Source organism: Trachurus trachurus (genome assembly GCF_905171665.1).
Source record: "Trachurus trachurus genome assembly, chromosome: 14".
NCBI lineage: Eukaryota > Metazoa > Chordata > Actinopteri > Carangiformes > Carangidae > Trachurus > Trachurus trachurus.
The window spans coordinates 15,852,552-15,878,314 of record NC_139903.1 but is presented as its reverse complement, the minus strand read 5'-3'; the positions used below and the strand labels follow the sequence as shown (position 1 = coordinate 15,878,314).

General features: G+C 40.4%; 2 protein-coding genes across 2 annotated transcripts; one reads left to right on the top strand and one right to left on the bottom strand.

Moving 5' to 3' along the window:
• Positions 1 to 2,958: 2,958 nt before the first annotated feature.
• dnajc18 (DnaJ (Hsp40) homolog, subfamily C, member 18) lies at positions 2,959 to 9,933 on the top strand. The gene is made up of 8 exons (XM_083986092.1): positions 2,959 to 3,470; positions 4,236 to 4,410; positions 4,898 to 5,043; positions 6,476 to 6,682; positions 6,797 to 6,909; positions 7,168 to 7,277; positions 7,388 to 7,560; positions 8,025 to 9,933. The coding sequence occupies exons 1-8, from the start codon at positions 3,344 to 3,346 to the stop codon at positions 8,147 to 8,149; spliced, it is 1,176 nt and encodes a 391-aa protein (XP_083842218.1). The 5' UTR covers positions 2,959 to 3,343; the 3' UTR covers positions 8,150 to 9,933.
• A 2,799-nt stretch (positions 9,934 to 12,732) lies between these two features.
• LOC310997380 (bromodomain-containing protein 8-like) lies at positions 12,733 to 22,742 on the bottom strand (the record flags this gene model as incomplete). The annotated part of the gene is made up of 15 exons (XM_083987055.1): positions 12,733 to 12,792; positions 14,217 to 14,499; positions 14,701 to 14,769; positions 14,878 to 14,970; positions 15,649 to 15,917; positions 16,314 to 16,640; positions 17,285 to 17,391; positions 18,264 to 18,288; positions 19,004 to 19,186; positions 19,737 to 19,875; positions 20,636 to 20,758; positions 20,904 to 20,953; positions 21,091 to 21,160; positions 22,087 to 22,183; positions 22,724 to 22,742. The coding sequence occupies 15 exons, from the start codon at positions 22,740 to 22,742 to the stop codon at positions 12,733 to 12,735; spliced, it is 1,914 nt and encodes a 637-aa protein (XP_083843181.1).
• Positions 22,743 to 25,763: the final 3,021 nt, after the last annotated feature.

Here is a 25,763-nt window from a genome sequence, read left to right as displayed (position 1 = left end):
AAACTGTATACCTCTTTAAACTTGCAGTGCAATCTTACCAGTGGACTTAAATTTATTGATTTACCTTGTTGTAAGATGCCGTCATCCTGCGAGGGAAAGAGGACCGGGCGCTCACAGCTCTGCCCCGACCGCCAAAGCCACTGCAGTCTGAGATCAAACTCCATCTCTCCAGCCCATCACTCTTTTCCTCACCTCCCTCGTTGCCAGTCATCTCCTAGCAAGAAGTCCCTTGGAGGGGATGAGGGAAGAAAGGGGAGGGGATGAAAAGAGCACTTCGAAAATTTGGATCCACTGATTATTGTAGGAACCTCAGCATCACAGATTAAACGCCAGGATTTAACATCTGAAAATTTCTCCAAAGGGAGCAACATTATCCCATATAAAGATGCAACTTCAACTTAATCGTCCGTAGGTGAATCTCAAAGGGTTATATTTTTATCCTGACCACCCTCAGAGTTATTTTCTTCCTCTCTGCCAATTGTGCAAGCATTTCACATCAGAAAAGCATGGCATTTGATCAAGCTATACCTCATACGTCCAAAAAACCATGCAATTCACTTTTCTGGAAAATGTACTCTTGAGCATCATCCAACTGAAGGAGGCTTTGGATCGTGATTTTCTCTTCTCTTCTTCATTGCTATGACTGGCAACAAAGCAGCATTAATGCCTGTTTCTGGACCACAGAGGAAAAGACGAGAAGTGATTTTGAACTCTGGGACGTCCTCTGCTGTCACACACTACCTGATTATTTCTCACCTGCTTGTTGCTAAAGAGAAAGTAAAATAATATGTGCAGTCACTCGAGTATACATTAGCGTCCTTTGGGTTTTTGCACTTTTTGCTCTGCTGCAAATTCAATGAGATTTCATGCCTAAGAGCTACACAAAGTACTATATCAGAGTGAGAAGGAAATTCTACAAATTTGTGAATGCATACATCTTAAAAATCTTTTTTGTTTTAAGTCTATTCAACAACCACAAATCATTGTGTCAAGCAGGTTCAGATCCGTCCTGAACCTATGAATCATTTAAAGTAATCAAAATTGCTGCCTCATAACAACTAAGCACAGTCTAGACCAGGCATGTACTTAATGAATCCACCCATATTCAATTCAGTTTTTATTCAACTGAACTCAAGTGAATCTTTACAGACACAGCTCATGGGAGCGTCTATCGCATCTTAAGTGTTTTAATCATGTGTCATTTCTTATATTTCAATCAACTGTTCTTGGCCAGTTTAATTTTACTGTGGAGTATAGGTGAGAAACTGGCCGAGTGAACCCCACACTGTGATCCAAATATAACACAAAATCACATCATTAAAATAAATATTGTGTCAAAATACTTTAATGAAAAGTGATGAAATGAAAATGCCATATTGCACTGTAGGGGTCTTTTTGACCGAAAAACAAAACAATCAAAACAGGAAACACTCTGGTTCTTTAAAATTAAAAAAAATAATAATACCAACCTCAAGCAGCACATATTATCACATGAATTTCTAGAATTTCCTTTCTTGCATCATATTTTTTCTACCTTATATTCCATCTTTATATTTAATGATAAAGGTATGTCAATTAAGGATGGACAAATGATTTTTAACACAGCATCTATGGTACGGAACGCATCAATGCATGCAGTAAAGTTCCTAATTGTTATGTGAGATTATAATTGTGATAGTTGTGTTTCAAATAGTAAACTTGAATTATTTTATTTTTTAATTATATTTGTTGTTTTATTTGTCTTGTTTTATACATTTTATAAATAGGCTTCCTTTGATTGTTTTAGTCAATTTTTCATTCTGTTATTTATTACCACTGCTTTTAATTTTATATTGTTTTATTGTATGCAGAGGTGTGAAGCTTTGTGTTTATTTTTTTTTTTTTCTGTTGTACTGATGTACAGAAATTGTTCAATAGTGTGAATGAATATAATCTCAGTGAAAAGCAACTTTCAGGCTGCCAAAGCATGATAGCATGGTTTTCAGATGTAAATGAATTGGACACAAAGAAAATCATGTGTTGCACTTACATTTAACAGGAAACATTGTACTCTGGTTATATTTACTGCTGATATTATTATTGTTACAATTTAGCTTATGGTTACTTTCCTTCCTCTGTTTCTGGTTCTTGTATGGTCTACATGCATATTTCAACAAACAGATATAATGGATTTTATCTTGCAGCATTTTTTATTATCTATGGAAATATGTTTTGGCATTTGACTTCTTAAACAATACACACATTGTAAGCATGCCCTATGGGACAAATCACATTTTTTTACTCTTGAATAAAATATGCATGAACAAAAAAAAAAAGTTTGGCATTGTTTCTAACCCATTGATGGAATTATTAATGGTAATTTTAGCATTCAGCCTGACTTACATGCAAATACACCTCATCAATAAATAAAATAAATAAATGGCTTACTTGTATTCACTGAAGTCAACAAGAACATTTTACATCTACACAGTTGTCAAAATGGACCATATCATAATGAGCCCGATACAGAAAGATAGATAATTTGCCATTTTCTGTAATGTTACCATAATTCATATTAGATAAATATGCAGTTTTATTGGGTATTTAAGATGAAGTTATTCTAAAATATCTATTAGCCACCACCCTTTGCTGCTACAATCAGTGCACCGCTTTGGCAAAAAAAAAAAAAAAAAAAAGACCTACCTATCTATTTTGTACATTTTTTGCCTTCATGGGCACTTGAATCACAAGAAAAATACCTTGAAGGCAACACCATGACTGCTCACCTCCAAACTGATAGATAGATAGATAGATAGATAGACAGACAGACAGACAGACAGACAGACAGACAGACAGATAGATAGATAGATAGATAGATAGATAGATAGATAGATAGATATTCTTTCTTTCTTTCTTTCTTTTTTTTACATTTTCAACAGTTTTCATATCACCGGAAATGACGTCACCCCGTAACGCCTCCACCTCCTGTCCATCACAGCTTCAGGTCTCGGACAAATTAAACACGGTAGCCTTTTAAATGTTGATTTAAAAAAACAAAACAAAAAACAGAAAAGATAAAAGAATTGAAACAAGGTAAAATTTTGAGACTTTCATTTCTAGGCCATGGCCCAGCTGCGGGCCTGTCACCAGCCAGACAACAACAACAACCTCTGAGCAGCGGGAGCTCGCGGTAACGTTACGCAGCTGAGTGTAACCGAAGCTAATCGGCTAGCTGTTAGCCGCTAGCCGTCCGCCGCAGCGGCTTCGCCTCTTCGCCATATGAGACTGACGCACACTCCGCTGCACAGGGACACAGCTCTGCGGACGGCGGCTGGATCGGCTGAAGCAAGCCCGTGACGCTGAAATGGACAAAGACGAAGCGGACCGGCTGATAGAGAAGGCGAAGCTGTGTTTGCGGTCGGGGCGGAAAGATCGGGCGCTGCAGCTGTTATATGAAGCCCAGAATATTTACCCCAGCACCCGGGCCAGAGGTAAAATTAGCTGACGCACATTAGTGCAATGGCAGTAACGTTATGTCAAGCTAACGGTGCTCAGCTGTCCCAGCCTGTGAACTGTAGAAAATGCATTGTCAGGTGTCAGGGTGGATGCAGAGAAATGCTGTTTTCAGAAAAAGGGGCAGAAAGAAGCTTTTCAGCATTAATACTTAATGCATTTGAAGGTGCATGCAGCAATATGGGGCTTTTTAGGGTCTCCCTTCCCCCTTGCAGTTCACCGACAGCACCGCAGACGGAGTGGAAGCGCTGTGTTGAGATCTGATTGTGTGTTTCCAACTGCTTGCCTTGTTGCCTCTGCAGCAGTACCACCATACACCATCCAGTATGATTAAGAGCTGACATGGATATCCGAGTGCACACAGGTTGCGTGGGGCAGTGAAGTATCACTGTCAGCTGTTTGTGTTATGCTGCATATATATTGTGCAAGAAGTGAAAAAGTTTGGATGCACAGTCAGTATCACTCAGCTCATGTGTCGAGGAAGACCTGTCAAGGAAAACCTGTTATACACTTATGATATCAAGTATAATAACAGTAGGTGTGTACAATATCAATACCTGGCAGCAGTCTGTCAAACAGGTTACTAGTTTTGAATGACATTTTCCTAGACAGGCATACTCCTAATAAAAATGCAATGAGCTGACCAGACGCCCCGCTAATAAATGCCCTGTAAATGTGATTTTGAATGACTGTTTTCCTGTTACTCTGTGCCTCCACTTGACCTCAGACTTTGTTGTTTGTAGTGCTGATCGATGCCATCACCAAGAACGGAGGCAGTGCTGCCCCAGAGGCAAACCACGTACCCCCGCCGACAGGCTGGAGAGACGAGGACATCAGAAACGGTGAAACTGGTAACGCTGCAAGTAGTAGTGATGACAAGAAGAGCTACACCGACGACCAACGGCAGGGTGTTCACAGGTGCACAGGGACTACTATTACTCCTGCATTTGTTTTTCACACAATTACAGAGTGATAGACAGCTAGACCTTATAACTGGCCAGTAGGTAAATGTTCTGCCTGACTGTCTGTGGTGTCCTGCCCACAGCTACAACACTCTGCCAGCAGAAATGTATGTGAAAGGTTGCTGCAGACTGCCCTCTGTGACCGAGCAATATGTTTTTCCCAATAAAAGTGAACAAAATTACAGTAATAGTAATTGCAAGTATTGTTCACCACAGTCTTTGAAATAAAAATGAACTCTTAACATGACATGGAAATACCTTAAGTTACCACTTCTGTCTTTGCATGTTGATAAAACACTGATTGATAAAACATTGAGGTTTCTGTAAATGTAAATGTACATTGTCACTAAAAACTGTGTGCAGATTGGACACTCAGTAACCTCATATTAGTTAAAGAGAGAGAGAGAGTATATTTTGACATCTTTAATGTTTTGTTTTTGCAGGATTAAAAACTGCAAAGACTTTTATGAAATCCTTGGTGTCTCCAAAAATGCCAGCGATGAAGATTTAAAGAAAGCGTACAGGAAGTTGGCCCTCAAGTTTCACCCCGACAAGAACTTCGCTCCAGGAGCTACAGATGCTTTCAAAGGTATGAGCCTTGGCAGAAGAGACGGGAAAATTAGCCTCTTTCTCTGAGAACACAGAGTTAATGTTGTGTTTTATCCACAAAGGAAATTGTTTTGCTCAGATACCACGTCTGAGCAAAAGGCTGAGGTCATCATAGACGGGTTAAGGGTTAAGAGCAGCACCCTCATGCTGGTACAGTAGTGCCTCGTTTAAACAAACTTCAGCAGGGCAGAGGAGAAGCCTGATCGTCCAGTTTTACCGACTCCCTAAGGAGCTGCAGGAGAGTTACAGGGAGGTGCAGAGGGAGAGATGAAGATGTGAAAGGGAGTAGTAATAGTTGTGACAAACAGGAGGCGGTGTAGGTAGTTTAAAAACCTTTCACAATTTTCCTCAAAGGTCTTACACATAAGTGACCCATACTTTTTTAGATGGATGAGTTTATGTTTCCAAGGATGAACTCAGATTTCCACTCAGAATAATGTCCATAAATCTGCTTAGAAATAACTGAAAAAAAAGAGGCTCAATGTTTCATTTTCTTCAGGACGGCAATAATTGAATGGTAGCTGTCTGAACCTGTTAGGGTACACTGTAAAGAACAACTAATAAACTAATTCAGTGTGTATTTATTGGAGCAAGTTTGCCAAAATGTAAACAAATATAGGTTTTTTAAAAAACAGGACTCAAATCAAACTTAATTGATTTGAATTTCTCAAAACTATGGATATGAGTGCACACAAAAATTAGGCAAAGAAAAGCTTCAAGAACTTAAACATGTTGCTTCGTACATACATGATTTCCGAAAATCAGCTTTGTACATAAAGACCTGTCAACTCAGCAGCACATTACCAAATGAAATACACATACGTACAGTTTCTTTTAAAACTGAGTTTAAGAGCTGCTTGTCTACGGAGTGTGCATTTTTTGTCTCTTTTTTTAGACTGTATGTCTGTGTATTTTTAGCCAACTGTAGGATATTATAAGCAATATTATCATGTTGTCTGTTTTGTGGAGTTTTTGCTATTGGCTGTTTAAATTACATAATATATGTAAAAGCCAAACTAGGGACAAGAGTTGAGAATTAGCATTGCTTTCTTTTAGAAACATGCTAAGTTGCATCGTCCCCATCAGCTGCATGTTCTGTCTAAAGTGATGGAAGATGTGGTGTTAGACCTTGAAACCCCTGCATTATGGGTAATGATAGTATTTTCTTGATGTGGTGACTGCAAACACAACACTGCTGACTTATTTTAAGAGACTGCCCCCTGTATTTACAGTTTGTCTTGCACTTGTTTTGCAGTTTTTGTGTTTTAATAATGTCTGCTTTATGTGCCTTTTGACCTGTGATGACAAATAGAGTTAACTGTATTGTATTGAATTATATCATGGTGTGTTATACTGTATATTCTGCATAGCACTCAATGCCACAACCATTTGTTTCCCTCCTCTCCCCACAGCAATAGGCAATGCATACGCAGTACTGAGCAATCCGGAGAAGAGGCAGCAGTACGATCAGTATGGAGATCAGTCTACAGCCTCGAACGCACCTCAACACCCCAGCCACGGTCGCCATGGACACTACCGGAGCTTCCACAGAGACTTTGAGGCTGACATTTCCCCCGAGGAACTCTTCAACATTTTCTTTGGAGGAAGGTTTCCCACAGGTGAGCAGCTGTATCATTAGTGAAGGAAACAGACACTGTTTAGAAATATGATGTAGGATCTTCTGTCTAATTTAAAAAAGTAGATATAACAGGACTGCGTGTGTCTCTCCACAGGAAATGTCCACGTGTACACCAACCAGGGAGCCTCCTACTCTCAGTTCTACCAGCCTCGTCGTCGACGTGTTTATGAGAGGCGCGAGGAGGTGGTGGAAGAAAACCAGAGTCAGGTCAGTGACTCATAAAACATAAAGACAGATCCCTGTGAAACAAACACAGCGTTATACTGCGGTCCTCTGGAGGAGATGCATTACTCTAACCATTACTGTGCAGTGGAGAAACAAAGTAAAAATGATGGCTGCAGCTACCTTAATGTCACTCATTTCCTCTCCTAACTGAGACACACACACACTCTGTACTGGCATGAATACAGAGTGCGAGAGCAGCCTACATACAGTTATTATATGCTTTGTTCTGTCTTCCCACAGAATACCTTCACAGCGCTCCTGCAGCTCCTGCCCGTGCTGGTGCTAATCCTCATATCAGTGTTTACTCAGATGATGGCCACTACCCCGCCCTACAGTCTCTTCTATAAGCCGTGAGTGTGTCGCACCATCAGTGACATTTACCAATCCCCCGGCTCCTCTGTGATTGACACTGGACTTCTGACTGAATAAAATAAAAGTGAACCATGTGTTTGGATTTCAGGGCCATTGGGCTGGTGGTGTCTAGGGAAACGCAGCACATGGGCGTGCCGTACTATGTGGATAAAAGTTTTGAGAAGGAATACCGCGGCGCTGCGCTGGATGAACTAGAGAAATCAATCGAGAGCGACTATATGGAACACCTGCAGAGCAGCTGCTGGAAGGAGAAGCAGCAGAGTAAGTGTGTGTGTGTGTGTGTCTGTTTCAGCGTCCGTGCACGAAGCCCAAGTCTTGATTTATGTGGAAACTTTTGAGATAATCAGACCCTCGAGTTCACATCGCATTCACTGTTCTTTGAATATAAATCTGCAACTCTCTTATCTGGAGTTTGCACGAGTTTCCTGTTGGCCGCTCTCACCCAAGAAACACTGCAGCACATAAACTGTAAACCAGTGGATTTTCACTTCATTGTTTCCAGGCATTAAACTAACAGGATATATATCACACGTCATGATCTGTAGAGGTGCTGGCAGGTGGACAGAGCCAGGCCAGTTGTTTGAATAGCTTCTGGCTGCGCCGTCATATTTGTCGAACTGATACGAGTGTGATGCCTCTGCCAGCAAGTGACTAAGATTAATACTATTATAATGTAACTATGATAAATAGGTTTGTTCTTTTTGTCCTTGCGTTCTCCTCTCCAGAATCAGACTTGGCGAACCTGGGACAGCTGTACCGAGACGAGCGGTTAAAGCAGAAGGCGGAGACGATGAGGCTGGACCACTGTGAGAAACTGCACCGGCTGGTCGGGCGTCAGAGGGGCAAATGAGGACAGTTTGAGAGGAGAACTCGTTTCTCTAACAGACTTCACAATGATACGTTTTATTGAAGTGTGTAATCTATCCAATCTGGCCACTTTTTTGTAAAGAAAAATCTCTGTGGGTGCAGCGCAGTCGGCGGGAGATTATGCCACTGGAGACAATGTGCCTTCTCTCCTCCTCGATGGTAGAAAATAGAGTTGCATGTCAGCTGCCGGCTTCGGTGGTAGCAGCATCATGTGCAAACTCACAGTGGCAAGTGTGTATGATGTGTGTACGATGTGTCCGAGCCTTTAAACTTTCTTATAGAAATGGCACGACAATACGAGGGTTTCCCTTTGGGGTTCTGAAGGCACTTGTATGTTCACACATACATGTTTTATTTATTTAGGTTTTATAGTTTATGTCTTTTATTTTCTTGAATGATTTTGTGTCCTTGCTTAAATCTTAGGTGTATTTATTTAATAGTTAATAGAGTGAATGTTACCTGAGCCTCTTGGCTGGTCTTTTCTCTCTTTGAAGTAACAACGTACCGTGACTGCAATAGTACTGTAGTCTTTGGACAAATCTGGGAGCTTCTGTACTGTGAAATGACAGAGTACCTTTTTATTTACATTAGATACATACAGACAAATCAGATGATAGAAATAACTCTTAACAACCTGTACTGTGGTTAATCAAGCAATCTGACTTCGGTCTCTATAGAACTAGGCAGCACAAACTTTACTAAATATGACCACGTTTTTTCAGAATAATGTTCTTAATCTTAACCATGAATGGTTTTACTTGCCAAAAAGCGAGCGCTCCTCTCCAGTAGAGCTTCCTGCTCCCACCGCTGCTTGTGTTAGATGCACGTTGCATTGGTCGTTAAGCCGCTGCCGTTCAGGAACCATTCACTTGAGGTTTAAGTGTGAGAAAAGACTGTTATGTACTGTGGGGAGGGAAAGGGAAAGGTGTTTTGACGAAGTAATTTCGATTTGTCCTAAGCAGGGAGGTCAGTTCAACCAAAAAGCCCATGCACCACCCTGCACAGTTTTCCTGCTATAAAACTGGAGAGCAGCATCTAGAAGGTTAGTGGAGCTGAAACGGCATGCAATACCTTTTGTTTCATAAACCATACGCAAGCTTCATTTTTGTCCTAGGAAAAAAAATGCTTCTCAGCTCAAATTTGTAAGTGTTTTATAAATCCTGCAACTTTCATTTATACAACGTTTTATATAGAAGACACAGTTTGTTTCAAAAAAATCTGAAATTTAATGAAGAAGTAATTGTTTCAGTCTGTTTTGTTAAGATATCTATGGACATGACCTTTTCTCCCACAGACAGTTTGGTGACTTTTACTCGTCAGGTCTCCTCTTGAGTCGGATTCTAACCTTGTGAAGCTGTTTGATTTCGTTACAGTCGACCGCAGATTCATTCAAACCCTATACAGTCTTTACCATTTGTTGCTGTGCACTAAGTCTGCCAAACTGCCTTAGTTGTTTGTTCTCATGTGAAACATTCAGGTTCATCCGATGCACTTTTGAGTTAATATTGAATCCTGTGTTCCATATCATAACTGTTGCATGCACCCTAATGAGAGTGTTTTATTAGTTACGTATTTATTTAATTTTTTTGAGCAAACACATCTTCATGACTACTGACACACTAAATATTACTTAAAAATATTCAGGGCCACACTGTAACTCACCAAAATGTAAAAAAAAAAATAATAACTTTAACTGTGATACACACAGATCAGGTTTTGGTATCAAGTCGGTGTGGCAGTTACACTTCAGCCAAAATTAAAGATGTATCCAGGAAACATGTCTGTGTCGTCTGATTGGTTCATTTGTGGTGGGTCTGGGGTTTTGCGTTTGTTAACATGATAAAGCTAGGAAATTATAGTTAGAAAACCTATAGGCTTATATAATTAGAAAACTGTACATCATAATGTTTTAATTGGTATGTAGGGTTTAGATAGCCCTATCTTCCACCCACACCTATGGTTATTGGAGCCTCCAAACCAGAGTGAATATCAGGTACCTAAGTTGGTCTAAGATATTTGATAGTGTGTCTAACTTTTTCTGACGGCACATAGTCAACAGTTGAGCTGTCAAACTAATCTAACTTTACTTCCTCTGGATCCCAATTAGAGTCGTCTGGATAGAAATACAAGTCTAGACCACGAGTATTTGGGCGGCTACACGTCTTGGTCTTCGGGCTCTGGGCTTCAGCACGTTCAGCTTGAAATAAAATAATTGATGCTGCATCAAAGTGCCAGGTCTCAGCTTTCATTTCAGTGAGTTAACATCAGTGTAGAAAGAACTGAGATGGATGCAACCCTGTTAGCAGTGTTCAAAGCTGAAGGGGCTGAAAGGTAATTGGACAGACACACATCAAGTCAAACAAAGTCATGTTTAACATGTTGTGGAAAAGTTCTGTAAGGTCAGCACATCACTGGGGTCATCATCACCTCAAACCACTCTACCTTTTAGTCTGGTCTTTACTAAGTCCTCGACCAAACTCAGACTCACACCCGTTTGTTTACGATCATTGTCCTGCTAAATGATGAAATGTCCAGAGAAACTGATTTTTGTTTCATCAGTCCACTGAACTTTGTTCCACCTCTCTGCACTATTTATACAGTAGGTATGTGTTTGGGTAAAATCAACACTTTTGTGTTTTATTCTATAAACTATTGACAACATTTGTCCCAAATTCCAAATAAAAATCTTGTCATTTATAGCATTTACTTGCAGAAAATGACAACTGGTCAAAATAACAAAAAACATGCAGTGTTTTCAGACCTTGAATAATGCAAAGAAAACATGTTCGTATTAATTTTAAAACAACACAACGCTCATTCTTTTAATTTAGGAAAACTTCAGAAATCAACACTGGTGGAATAACCACAATTTTAATCACAACAGTGTTTTTTATGCTCTTCCTCACTGAATAAGACTTTCTTCAATCAGTGCCTCATTAAGTAGAGTGACATTTGCTTGTGTTTGGAGCAATCTCTTAATTTTTTCCAGAGCTGTATATATATATATGTATTGTCTATTTTTACGACCTACAGTCTGGGCTTCCTGTTTGTTTGAGGCTTGTGAAAACTGTGAGTTGATGATCAATGACTACTGATTCAGGCAAACCAACAACATCTGTCACCTCTGTCCTCCACACACTGGCAGAAAACTCCCGCTCAAAATGACACCACAGAGCTCAGTCAACACTGAGGTACTTGTGAGCTCTTCAGACCATGAACTAACAAAACAGCTCGCAGCTGCTGCCCAATAGTCATTTGGCAGCCAAGTGTCCAATCACTTTAGAGCTCTTGCAAATTGGACATGTTGCATTGAAAGGCCTGTATCTCCCAGTTCTTTCAACAATGATGTGTAAACCTTAAGGTAAAGATGGGACTTTGCACAAGTGAGTGAGGACACTGTTGTAGTTGACAGTGGTTACAATGAGGCATCATCAAGCTAAATATTGATTATTTATCGATCAGCCCGATTAAAGTAACACTGAACATAAGCAAAGTGGAGGAGGATGTTATGTTACACAGTGGTAACTTATTTCTCTTGTTGTACTCTAATTACTCTCAACAGCTTTGTGTGTTGTTGCTGCTGCACTTTCACCAGATTCCTAAACATAAACCTGAGAACATCTGCAAGCTCCCCCATTGATACAAGGTGGATTTAACAGCAACATCCCTAATTAGCCAGAGCAGACTTTTAGACTAAAAAGAGAATACAAAATGCAGACTATTTATTTACACTGCACGGAAAGATTACCAGCCAAAAAAAATCTGAACTTGGTAAGAGTTAGACTTCCTGCTGTGGTGTGCTGTGAAAACGTTGGTGCAAAGTAAGGCTTTAAAACATAAAATGTTTGGGGCTCTTTATACAGTTTTATTGATCTAACATTTTAAAATCCACAAAACAGAATTTGAACATGACATTTTTTTTTTCAAAAACACTGAAAACGAGAGTATGCATGAAGGTACCATAGATAAAAATCAATTCATCACAAACATTTTAAAATTGAAAAACTAAAAAAAAAATTCAAATGAGATAATACCAGAAATGTAAATGCTGAAATTAGTATACTGCCCCTGATTGCTCAGTTTTTGGGCTCAGACTATCAGAAATGAGATTTAATCAGTCTTTGGCCTCTGGTTTAACATATGATAAAAATTAAACTAATCTGGAGTTCAACCAGGCCCCTGTCGTCTTGAATTCAGCACATCTGCAGGCTGAGAGTAACGTTTATGTTCATTTATACAACCTGATGAGTTTCAGAGCAGGCTAAGTCTTAGTGATCTGCAGCTACGTCTATGGAAGGTCTGACCTAGTCTTTCTGAATGTCCCATTGTAATCTGGGATTATACAGTATGTAATCCATGTCTGTATGGCTGTCTCAGAAGAAATGGGCCTCCACGTTTCAGTCTACCCATTTAATCTAGAGTGCAAATAAAGGTTACACTGCACATTATGCAGAGTGAGAATCTGTGCAATTGACAGAGAGAGAGAGAATAAGTTCAGTCCTGTGGTATCACACCTGTCAATTCGACTCAGAAGTCACTGTCTGACAACATTTGCATACTGCATGGTCATTTCTTCATCTTGAGGTCAGCTTCTATGGCACAACGGCGCCCTCTGGTGCCTCCATCCTACAGTTAGACAAAGGGAAAAACATTAGACCATATTTAGTCTTGAGGTATGTGATAAGCTTAACTCTGTGTGGATGTGTTTTTCTATGTTTTTTTTTTGTTCAGTTTGCTTCAGAGGAAAAAGATCAGAAAGAGAGAGAGAAGGTTTTAGAGGCTGCAGGACGGTTACTTACAAAAAGAGAAAGGAGGAAGGCAGGAGAAGACATGGAGACAGTGTCCTGTAAGAGGAAATGATGCGCATCAGAGCGGTGACGAAAAAGTGCATCAAAAGTCTTAAGGGGAAGCAAACAAATGCCAAGGAAGATAGAAAACAATATATTCAGTGCAGGGAAAGGCTGAAATGAGATTTTAGTAATAAACCAGTTAATTGTTGTGTCCATTTCAAACAATTACTATTTAATTCCTTGCTGCACTGCAATTGCACTTAATATGAAAAACATGCCAGCATGTAAAGCTCTTAAACTACATACAATCGATACTACAGACACATATCAACCATTTTTCAAAGCATAACATGAAGTTTTACAATCAGATCCTACCTTCCAGTCAACAACTGACTTCAATTAACATCAGTTCACTGTGAAACCCTGCTTCATATGGTCCATTTGTTATAAATAATATTTACTACCATGTTTAGGTTTATGTTGCTGCTTCTTCACCAGGCGACTTAGTGATCAAGTAACAAAGCAAAAGGTTCACAGGCCTGAGACAAAAAATAATTGAGCAACCCTTGCTGACTAATTTTTCACTTGTGTGTGTTTCTCTGTGCATGTTGTAGCACAAAATCTCCAACATCAACATTAGAAGTTCTTCACTCAGTCACAATATCATGCAAAAATAATACATAATACACAAAACAACATGAAGGTGATTAAATAATAAATAAAATAAAAAACAAGAGCTTTCTTGAAGGTAGAATATCAATGTAAATACTTACTGTATGCTTTGTTAAATAATTTTTAAGTAATGTTCTTAACATTATTGCATAATTACATTAATGCCCACCGTTTTCCAAAGCACAACACATGTTTTAAAACAGATTTCTTGCTTTCCAGCATGAAATACAGTGTTTTGTCTTTATTTTAGTTTAGTTGATGCCGTCAAAGATAAACTGACATCATAAAACTAAATGACCATGAACAATAATGAACATGTGGACATTGAGGAAAAACTGAATTTGATGGATTCTTGCAAGAAAAAAAGTCTTTAAATTGACTTCTGACAGAAAAATATTCACTGTGATTTGAGTGGCTTCAAATGACTGATGCCTGAAAAGGATAATGTCCTGGGAGCTGACGTCATGCTTTGGAAAATAGCTGGCAGATCTAGTTTAGCATCACTTTCTTCTACCTTTAAGTCAGCCTGTTGTCTCACCCTTGTCTCTTCTTCTGTACTCTGCTTTTGTCAAAATTCTAGTGAAGCACCTTGTCAGTAGAGTCCTGTTTGCGTGTGCTCTCACGGCCCCTCAGACTCTTGGCGCTGATACCAGACTCTGAAGTCTCCATGATGAGCTGGGTAGCTAGAAACTGCTGGATCTGCTCCAGGACGTCGCGCTGCATCTCCAGAGCCATGTGGTAGACGTCATGATCCAGGCTGTTGTACATGACAGCGTTCTGAAACATCAACATGATGTCCCTCTGGAACTCAGCGGTGGTCCGTATCAAACCAGTCTCAATGTTCTTCTTTATAGTGGCCAGGTCCATGGGCCTGTAGCAAAGAGACGGGGAAAGAAGGACTCTGATTGGACTGAACTGAATTGAATTGAACTGAATCGAATTGAAATATTGCAGTGTCATCCCTCATAAACGTTTATATTTAAATTTATATTTTTGTGAAAAGACAAGCAATAACTATAAAAACAAATGATAAAAGGGAAATATGACCACAGCAAAAACACCCCTTGCTCACCTGTGCACAATACTGTGATATCCAGGTGCAATCTCATCTGTTACTGGCTGCAGGAAGACATTTGCATACCTACAACATGTTGACATAAATTACATCTCTGACAGAGAAATAAATAAATAATGATAATGAAAATATTTGAGAATCTGAGATCCAGAAAGTTACGAGTCATGTTATGACCTGTGATTGGCTGCTGCACGCCACACCAACATAATGGCTTTCTTCCAGATCTTGTGAGCCTGTAGTGCCTCCAGGTCCTCGCTGCACACAGAACTGCACAATAGTTGTGAATTAATACAAACAGAAAGTAAAAATGATCAGTATTTTGATCTGCAGCATGTCAACAGGACTTAAAGGGATAGTTCAACCTTTTGGCATATCGGCCCATTGCCATAACCCCTATAGTTTTAGAAGTAGGTTCATTACGTTTAATTGTCGGTGCAAGCTATTTTTAGAACGGCGGAGCAGAGCCACGAGCTGCTCAGAGCTACGCTATGGAGGCTCATGGGATTTCTTGCTTTCCTTCATCAAACTCATCAAATACACAAATCCAACAACTCCAAAACGCTCTGGTGGACAAGTTGTGACCTGCACATTCACCACGCTATGAGATAATAACGGAACGTTACGAGACCGAGTTGTTTTCGAGGTAAATTCATGCAAAACCGCTGATGCGCGTTCCTGTCAGGGGCAGTTTTTCAGCAAGCAGTCTCTGCATTTGTATTTGATGAGTTTGATGAGGGATACAAAGAAATCCCATGAGCCTCCGTAGCGTAGCTCTGAGCAGCTCGCGGCTGTGGTCCGCCGTTCTAAAAACAGCTCGCACCGACCATTAAAGGTAACGAACCTACTCCTTATACTATAGGGATTATGGCAATGGGCCAATTTGCCAAAATGTTGAACTATCCCTTTAAAAAAAATGAAATCTCCGTGTTAGCACCAGATACTCACAACTGTGATGAGGCGGGGCTGCTGGGGATGGAGTCTGCGGTTGTGTGCAGCTGCAGAGACGAAGAAGCCGTGTGGAGGCTGTATCCGTCCTCGCTCTCGCTGGCCACAGGTTCAAGCTCCATCTCGCCGTCGGGCTCTGACAAGAATCCCTCCACTCCGTCGCCCTCCTCTTCTCCACACACTTCGGACCCGTTGACCTCATTGTCCACTTTAGTCCCTGAGGCGTTCTCTCTTCGCCCAACACTTATTCCATTCTCTGCCTTCATCCCCTACAAAGACGGAGAAAAATGCAAAAACTGCGTTAGGATGCAGTAGTACTGCTGTTCAGTACAGCAATCACATGCATCATACGTGCTCTATGTGTGGTACCTTGCGATGCCTTTCTGTCACTGGGCTATCTTCTAATACAGAGTCTGCCAAGATAGTAAAAATGAACAATAAGAAGGGAATTATTACACAAAATGCATGTTACGAAGCAACCGAATAGTGACATTTACACTGGCGGTGTGCATACCTGTGTGGGATTTAACTGGTCTTTGCTGTGCCCACTTCTCCCTCTCACATTTTATGCTAAGATCCAATGAAATTTGGCTCTTTGAGTGAACAACTCCAGTCTCTCTCGCTGCTCCAGGCCGTGAAGGTGCTCCAGTGTGGCAGTGCTCCACCCTCTTCAGGTTGCATGAGGATGAGGAGGCGGGAGGAATACTCCTTAGTCCGATGGGGAAGGCTGCCAGACAGTTATCTTGACTGTTGCACAGAGACGAGAGCGAAGCTGAGGTTTCATCCTGGACTTCCAACGCTGCTGTCTTCCCCTCCAGGCTGCAGTGAAGAGACGAGGACCGCGGGACCCCTGTGGGCCCTGTGGGGTGAGCCTGGTGGGGCTGGAAAGGCACGGCCTCCCAGGCACCAGACAGAGCGTGGCCGTTCTCCTCACACAGGGACAGAGCGGCCTCAACTGCAGCTGCATCCAAAGCCTCTGCTGCCTCATCAGCCTGCAGGAAGAAGAAACATGACTCTGCAGCTCAAAGAATATTCACTTTCACAGATCACTCAAAATGTCCCCAAAATCTGGCTGTGATGTCAGCAAGTTAAACTATTGTGTCAAATTTACTCTCATGTAAAATCTCATTAAAGGGATAGTTCACCCAAAATTCAAATTTCACTCATTATCTACTCACCCTCATGTCGACTTATGTGTGTACCCGGCTTAAGTACACGCGATTTGCACTGACACAGGCAGAGCACTGAACTGAGACACTGGGAGCTTCCACTACAAACAAGCTTAAAATATAGACTTATATAATTTTTTTCGGAACAATTTCTCATGTCGGGGCTTCAATACAAGAGGGACATTACAGATGAGCTGTGTGGAGGTATTTGGATGTTTTTTGGTGTGTCTTTTTGGACGAAGAAAAGTGAGCCCCGTTCGTAACCGTCATATGGACATGCAGTGCTGCACCGAGCCCTGCTGTAACTCAGAGAAGGCACGGAGGACTCTGAAACTTCTCCCAGCCCTTAGTCGACATGAGGGTGAGTAGATAATGATGAAATTTGAATTTTGGGTGAACTATCCCTTTAACTCTTATCAATCTCAGTGCCATGAAAATAAACTGTATAATATATTGTCCTATGGCACCTTGTCTTCAATGATGGCGATAATGTCCCCCACCGTCTTCAGGTCCAGCTCATCTCCCATGTAGGACACAGTCACATCATCCTCACTGAGTCCTGACACCTTATCCTCTGCAGAGACGGACAGAACCATCACAACAACTCTTCTACTGGTTTTCACACAAAAACTCGACCTTGTGCCACTGTTCTGACAACAGGGGATATTTTAATCCATAAATGAGCATCATTAATCCTTATTTCATGAATATTTAATGATCACGGTTTAAACATTTCATTTCAAGTTGCTGGTTTTTAGAAGAAATGGCCGAGGAGCGGGGTCTGACATTAAACTCTACAGCAGCAAAGCGAGTGATGTTGAGGTTGTGGAGAGGCTGAAGCCTGTGGATTATTGCACGCTGAGTGGTTTGGATGTGGGTCAGAGTGGGCAGACCTGCGTTTGCTGAAGCAGTAGAGTCGACAGGAAGAGGAGTGGCAGTAGAGAGGGGGGCACTGGAGGCTGAGTCTGCACTGACCATGAAACCTAATGGGGCAGAAAACTGGGTGGGACCTGCCTCCAGCAGACGAGACAACATCGGCGCACCTGCCATGCAAACATACACACACATATTTGCAATCATAGTGGAGAGTGCAGACAAAGAAGTGGAGGCTTTCAGCTAGACAATATATAAACAAACAGCTTTGACAAAAGTGGCGAGCTGATATAGACAATTCAACTGCTAAATTCAACAAATACAAAACATGTTCCTACATCAACAGAGGACATCATATCTTCATTGAAATGAATCTTATGTAATCAGATATTCTGTTTTTTACTTTTACCAGGGAAATGAATTGTTACTGTGATTGTAAACAAATAGTAATAACAGGACTCAAATGGGCAGAATACACTTAATCAGTCAGAAATAATAAATGACTACCTGTTGCCTGAGAAAGAGGTTGAGTAGGTGGAGCCAGCTGCAAGTCATGTGTCCCTGTTATATTACCGGTGGACACATCACTGTCCCCAATCTGACAGAGAAAAACATACAGACATGTTGAACCTTTTTACATATAAATGGTCTGTTTCCATGCAGGTAAAGTGAACATTAAGTATAATTCCTTATGTCACCTGTGTGTATGTTTATAGAGAAGTCCTTACAGACAGCATTGAGAGTCAGAACAGAAGCATTTCCAGGGAAAATGTGAGGAGGCAAAGATCTAGTAAAAGATAAACTTATCCTGACATGTTGGGAATCCACAAGAGCTCCGCAAGTTTCATCAAAGAGACAAGACAAAAAAAAAAACATAAAACAAGCCACTCCATAAGGTAACTATTCAAGAAGTGCCCTGTTAGACTGACAGACTGACAGCTCCTTGGCTGCAGTGTAAAGTCGTGCCCTACAGGAACCACTGATGACTGTTCACAATTGAGAGGAAGCATGTGTACAGCTTTTTTTTTTTAACTGAGTCTAGACCTAAACACTCAGACATCCTGAGGTGAAAACAGACTGGGTGTTGTAAATCTAACAGTATTCCTGTGCTTGCTCTAGATTTATAAATACATTTGCAGCAAACAAACAAACCACAGCAAACTGCAAAAGAGAACCAGAGGAGAACTGATTAAATACCTAAATGCACAGTAACTTTACAAGTGATGAGATGAAGAAGGAATGCCCCTGTAGACTTAACGTATTAATTACAGAGCTTGGCGCTGTTGGTATAACGGTAAATCCATTCGACATACCAGTCTGGAATTTGAGGCCAAGATGCTGCCTTTCTTCAGTAACTCTGACAGGAGTGGAGATGGTGGTGGTGTGGCTTTCTGGCCCAGGAGTTTCTTTTGGGTGGGGTCATCCAGAAGTGACCCGTGGCTGATATCATCACCAGAAGACTCGGCAAATGTCATTAACTTGGCCGATCCGGAAGCCTAGATACAAAGAGAGGGAAACATGAAGCCATACTGTTCCACCAATCCAGGAATACTTTCATTGATTAACCTATAATCAACTGTTAAGTGTCTCTGACGTGTTTCCTTCTCCTCCGAGGTACCGATCAGCAACATTAGACCATCATTTTAAAAAGTATACTGTATATCATAATTCTGTTTTTATCCCTGGAGGGCTGGCATCAGTTAGAATAAATATGCAGGATATCTCATATGTTTCAAAGTGTGTCATGAAAATGTCATGTAGATTTCAGTTTTTTTCAACGACATGAAAAACACAAATTACTTGAGCAAATCTATAAAAGAGAATTCAAAACAGGACGGAGAGATATATAGAAGATCCTTTGTACCTACAGTACAGCCATCAGGCTTTATAATTCTTCTGCAAATGGTAAATGAGCTGAGGGACAAATGAATTTCCCTGTAGGGGATTAATAAAGTAATTCTTATTCTTAACGAGTAAAATTAACCGGCTGGCTGCAGTAATCTCAACAGAAACACAGGCGGTACCGTTGAAACTTAAGAGACTTACATTTTTTGCAGCTGCATGATCCAGGGTTAAGCTCTCGAGTGAGTCACCTGGTGAGAAGTCCTGGCCTGGGGAGCTGCAGCCTGAGGGCGAATGCATGGTGACGCTGGACGCTCGCTTCGGTGTGCTCTTTGCCACCTGTCTGGCTGGAGGAGGGAGAAGCAGCACCGAGAGGATTTTCTTATCAGTCACACGAAAAAAAAGCTGACGTTCCACCGTTTCAGTAGGCGAGTGTCCCATCCCATCAACTAGGACATTTTTTTTAATGTTCATCAAGTACATCTCTTTAGAGTAACAGAATAAAATCTGTCACACATTCAGTTTAGGGTAAATAATGGATGTCTACAGTGAGCAGGCCACAACAATGACTATCAAAGAGCTTTTCAACAAGACATTTCAAGTGAACCATTTGACTTGAATCCTAATTGTTTTATTCAAATAAAGAAACTGTTTATGCTCAATCAATAAAATTACTGAAACATAAATCTATGTTGATGGTTTCCCTCATAATACAACTTAAAGTGAAGTGAAGAAAATACCCTGATAAGCAGCATCCGTGGTTTTTCTTTTCAACTCTGCTTCCTCCTCCTCCAGCTTCTTCTTCCTGAAGACACAAACAAGAGCATTTCATTTAGCTTCTTATTAAATAGCTTGTAATATCTAGGCTTTCCATAGAGGAAAAGAGATGCTGAATCGCTGTGTGAACTGGTCAGACAGAGTTTGTTGCATCTTACTGAAGAATTTCTTCCCATAACTCCTGTAGTTTGGAATCTAAATGCCCTGATTTAATCAGTTCAGCCTCTCTCCTCAGCTTCCTGTGAAAACAGCACAGTTTTAGTCTCGTTAATGCAGTTTATATTTATTTTGTCATAATGGTGGTGAAAGAAGCTATGTTCCTGTACCTGTGCTTCTCCTGTGTTTCTTTAATCAGCTTTTTCAGCTCATCAATCCTCTCTGCTGTCAGTCTGCGCACTATCACATCCTCCACCGTCTCCACCACTTCACCTTTCTCACCACGTTTCCTCCTGAGGTTAATAACAAACACCAGACATTGTTTTCCTGCACACTGGTAATGCATGAGTAAAACAGTATGCAGCTACGTAATCTATTACAGCTTGCAAGTCTACAAAAGCATGGTGCATTGTGGTTAAAAATCATTCATGTGCTCACTTCGGGGCCTCTGTTGTTTCCAGGAGCTCAGAGTACTTTGAGGCGCAGTGCTGTGAGAGGCCAGAAGAGAATCAAGACTGAGAACAGCTTCACGACAGGAGAAAATAATCAAGTGGCAAACCGACTGCAGTGATCGTTATTTTGCTCTTTGTCCTCTTCACTTGAGTGAGCTCAGATTCTGTCATACCTTTTGAGAAAACCAGTCAGGAGGTCGTCCAGGCTCTGCAAATGGTTTGATGGCTCGGCTGACAGATACCCTGCAGAGATGGAGAAACGTTGAAAGGTAATCCTGTCCTGATCCTGGTTAATTATTGTCATAAATCATTTGTATCCCCTGCCTTAATACATATCAATCTATTTTGTCAGTTTGTCTGTAATTATTCGATGAAAGCCTTTTAGTTGTAATTTCATGCAAAAGACAAAATTTAAGCCTGCATGTCAGCATCATAGTCAGAGATCATAGGATTTACACAAATACACTCTTAATACACTGCTACATAGCAACAATGAATCACTATGATATCAAAATTGCCCTATGACCAAGTGCAATATCCAATATAGTAATATATAGAAGCATTGGATCCAGGTGCTGCTACAGAGATGCTCTGGCTTAAAAAGCATATTCTCTACAATTATGCGATAATGTCAAGAAATAGCCAAGAAATAACAATTAATTTGCGTAGTAATGTCAAGCAATAGCCTAGAAGTAACGGTCAATTTCATAGTAATGTCATGTTACTGCACATGCTTTTCATGCATGAATTTTTTGGGAAAGGCCAGAATATTTCTCCACAAAGTCCTTGCAATTGACCATGATTATTTCTGGGCTATTTCTAGACATTATGACGCAATTACTTGTTATTTGTTGACATTATTGTGTAATTAGCGGCCTGCAAATGAAAGGGTTATCCAGAAATTACCATTTGCACTAAAATATGACTCATATTGCAATTTAAGATATATAATACAACTGCAATATGTTGTTTGTTTTGCATATCAATCAGCTAATGCAGCATGTGACTTCTGACAAGTTTAACACATCCATGTAGCTATGTTGCAGCTACAAATGACTGCATGTGACTATTTGATAGACCTGTGACATGTCATTTTGCACACAGCAAAGAGTTAGTGGCATCTGTTTTAGACTTCGATGGTAAAAAGGGGATACAATAAAAACCAGTACCAGTTCTGGTCTCCACTCTTCATGACAGATGTGGCCAAACACAGCTTCTCCCTCACTGACCATGGCTCTGTTGGTCCAATGACAAGCAGCTTGTGTTCTGTGCAGATGTGGTGGAGAAATGGGACAAGACAACATGACACATGTTTCACATTGTTTCATGAATCCTTCATGTCATGCATTATTTATCTGATTGTCTGCTACAGCTCCCAGCCCTTCCTATCGACAGTTTTGTTAATCTCCTGTGCTGGGCTTCATTTTTTTTTTTTTTTGTTCATGCCACCTACAGCTGCCACCACCACCACCACCACCACCATGCCTGTGGACACACACAAGTGCTTGTAGCTGCACACAACGAGAAGCACATCGACACTGTTGGTGAGCACCGACACTTGTGTAAACAGAGCTGTCAACTCGTGATGACAGCCATTAATCCTCGCAGGCTCCCCGCAGGGAGCGGAGGAGTCTGCCACGCAGGAAGTGGTTTTAACACGGACAGTACAACGACACACACACACTCACACACACACACACACACACACACACACACACATACACACACACACACACACACACACATACACACACCGATAGCATGTCATGACATTTGCTATATGCATGTACCGACCATGTTACTCACTTGCAACCCCGTTTGCCATCTTCCTGTCATCCCGACATCCCATACATCTTGGTGGATAGAAAACCCAGCAGTTAATGAAGCTGGCGAGGTCCCAAAGCGACGGCGAGACATAAAAATATGGACGTGTACATCAGTGATCGTCACGTTGAGGATGTTGAGGATTTTTCTCTCTCTCTCTCTCTTTCTAGCTAGCACACGGACAACCGTGCTCCGTTAAAGTCACAGTATTATTATGTGTCTTTGGTAACTTAAGGTTTTAACCAGCTAGCTCGGAGGATGCAGATGGGGCTTTCTCTGTTGAAAAAAAAAAAAAAAAAAAAAAAAAAGCTGCTAAAAATGGTTAAATTTCGCTCTGTCCTCTCTACAGACTGTATAGCTACCAGGTAACAAACAGCCATGAGAGAAAATGTAGCTTCATGTAGTCAGTAGTTATTCATCAGTGTAGCTAACAGCGAAGTGTTGGTACACGCCCACCACCACCACAGTGGAGATGGTACAACCCTGACTGCTGCTGCTGCTGCTCAATATTATCATCAACTCTGATAACTTAGCCATTTGTGTCTAATACAAGTAGCCTATATGAACATTTTCCTGTGGTTGTAAAAGACTAACATCGATAATAATACGTAGAGCAGACTTTTTTTCTTTTTTTTTGTAGGGAATGTAGGGAAGATAATGTGATGCCACTTTTGTGTTCAGGCTATTTTATTCCATAACTAAATATAATTAATTTATAAAAATCTATTGTGTGACCATTTTCTTGTGACTGTAAAACACAAATGTCGATAATAGGCTACTTGTAAACAGATTAGCCTAGATCCATACCATTGCTGATGCTGCCAAAAGAAAAGGTTGTGAAGATGTGCAAGAGTCGCAGCTTAAGTGCAAAAGTAAAAAAAAAAACAATAATAAAAAAAAAAACAATCACAGTTTGCATTATTCACTTCAGCTCTTTGGCTTTTAAGAGTTTGCATAGAAAAATCCAAATAAATGTCAACTGTGTTCATATCTCGACAAACTACCACAGAAATTGCTAGACAGAAACGTCTGAGTAAAGAAACAATTGTGTAGGCCCAATGGTGTCCAACAAAGAAGTCCACTGAAGAGACTAGAAGAAACAGGAAGGATGATAGAAAAAGGTCAGAAAAGGGAGAAGGGGTACCTTGGAAAATGGTTTGGCCTTCTCAGTCTCCAGACCTCTCTCTAATTGAGAGATTACACCTAATTACACCTGCTAATTCTGTATGTATCGTGAAAAGTGACTCGTTACACTCTTTATAACCATGTTTATTTTGTTATGTAGGTATACCAGTGAAACTATGATGTTTTTTACACAAATTTTATCTTGCTTCCAAGCTTTTGGCCTGTAGTGTAATTATATGGAAGCTGTTAAATGCCAGACAATTCAGTGAGTCTATCTATCTATCTATCTATCTATCTATCTATCTATCTATCTATCTATCTATCTATCTATCTATCTATCTATCTATCTATCTATCTATCTATCTATCTATCTATCTATCTATCTATCTATAAATGAAATACAATACAGATTATCATGTCGTAATTATTTTGTAGAATTATTTACTGAAGAAAGTTGACCAACGAATTGTTGATCTGTTCACCATACCTATTTACCAATTAATAACTAGCATAAATGCATTAACAAAACATACAGCAAATACAGTACAAGTCCTATACATTCAGAGATAGTTTTATGTAGCAGCTTTAAATGCCAGACAATTCAAACAAATAAACAAAATACTATACAGATCATCATGTTGTAATTAGTATACTCTATTTGACTTATTATCTGTAGAATATCAAAAACATTTTTATCACCTTGGAACAACATTTCCAAGTCACACAGAAACTAACAATATTTCCCCTAGTCTGTGAATTCTGCTCACACGTTCACACATTTAGCAGCAGCAGGAGCTTCACACTGGAAAAACTGGTTTGTAACCAGTATACAGTAAAAACAACATCAGGGCATCTGGGAGAACAAGGGGCTCTGGGACATTTTAACAGTGATATATTGGGCTTAGATATACATTTTGTGTCAGTATGCAATGTTTTGGGACACTTAAATGTTATAAGGCTATTGCTGCTGAGTATAACATATTCTAAACCATTAAAAATGTGCCCGTTCTTATCTATTTTGAATATTGTTTATTGAATTTCATGAGAAACATTTATAATGAACAAGGAGACAACATGAGCCAGGCCACATAGCACATATTTGATCTTGCAGACCCTTGTTGATTGGATATGCAGGCACTCTGCCCTCCTCTCTGGCTGATTGATCCTATGATGCAGCGTCCGTCAAAAATGAAAATGGAGAAAAACAGCAGGTTGGCTGGACAGAGTTTATATTTGTCAAGCTTTATAAAAGATCTTACTTAGAGGGGCAGACTCTGGATATCCCCCCTGGGAATTATGTGCACCAATGCAAATTATACTTAGTGGCTCATGGTAACAGGGGCTGGTTAGGTGAGGCAGCAATCTCTGGTGGTCCTGAATCTTCTTCCACAGAGAGAGACCAATTACTACGGGGAAACAAATGTTAATGAGGCACCTGACATTTAACACCATAACACTGCCACTTTGCCCCCTGCTGATGTGTGGAATAGCTGACAGCTCATCAAGAGATACTGGCAGCTTTGTAGAGGACTGTTTCAACATGAGATAACTGAACACATGAAACTCACGCCTGAACAAAAATATATTTTTTTCATAGGCTACTGCACATTTTCCAGTGTTTTGTGAACATACACCCTCTTGATACCGTCATTCTGCATATAGAGCTATTGCTTACTATTGTAAATCTGCACAATGCCCACCGACAGGGCCGTTGCTATAAATTCTGGGCCCTCCGAAAAAATACTGCAGTGGGCCCCTTTCTCTTTATTGCCACTTTTTTTCATAGACTATGAATTATCATTTTTTACTTATTTATAACTATGATGATGACAATGAGGGACAGTAACAGACAACTTGCTTGTCATTCTGATTTAATACTTCTCCGCTATGTCTCATG

Bases quoted from the DNA above. Each gene is read 5' to 3' on its own strand.
- dnajc18 (XM_083986092.1), top strand. From the start codon at position 3,344: ATGGACAAAGACGAAGCGGACCGGCTGATAGAGAAGGCGAAGCTGTGT. The intron at 3,471-4,235 runs GTAAAATTAGCT...TGTTGTTTGTAG, and splicing joins CCCCAGCACCCGGGCCAGAG to TGCTGATCGATGCCATCACC. The intron at 6,910-7,167 runs GTCAGTGACTCA...GTCTTCCCACAG, and splicing joins TGGAAGAAAACCAGAGTCAG to AATACCTTCACAGCGCTCCT.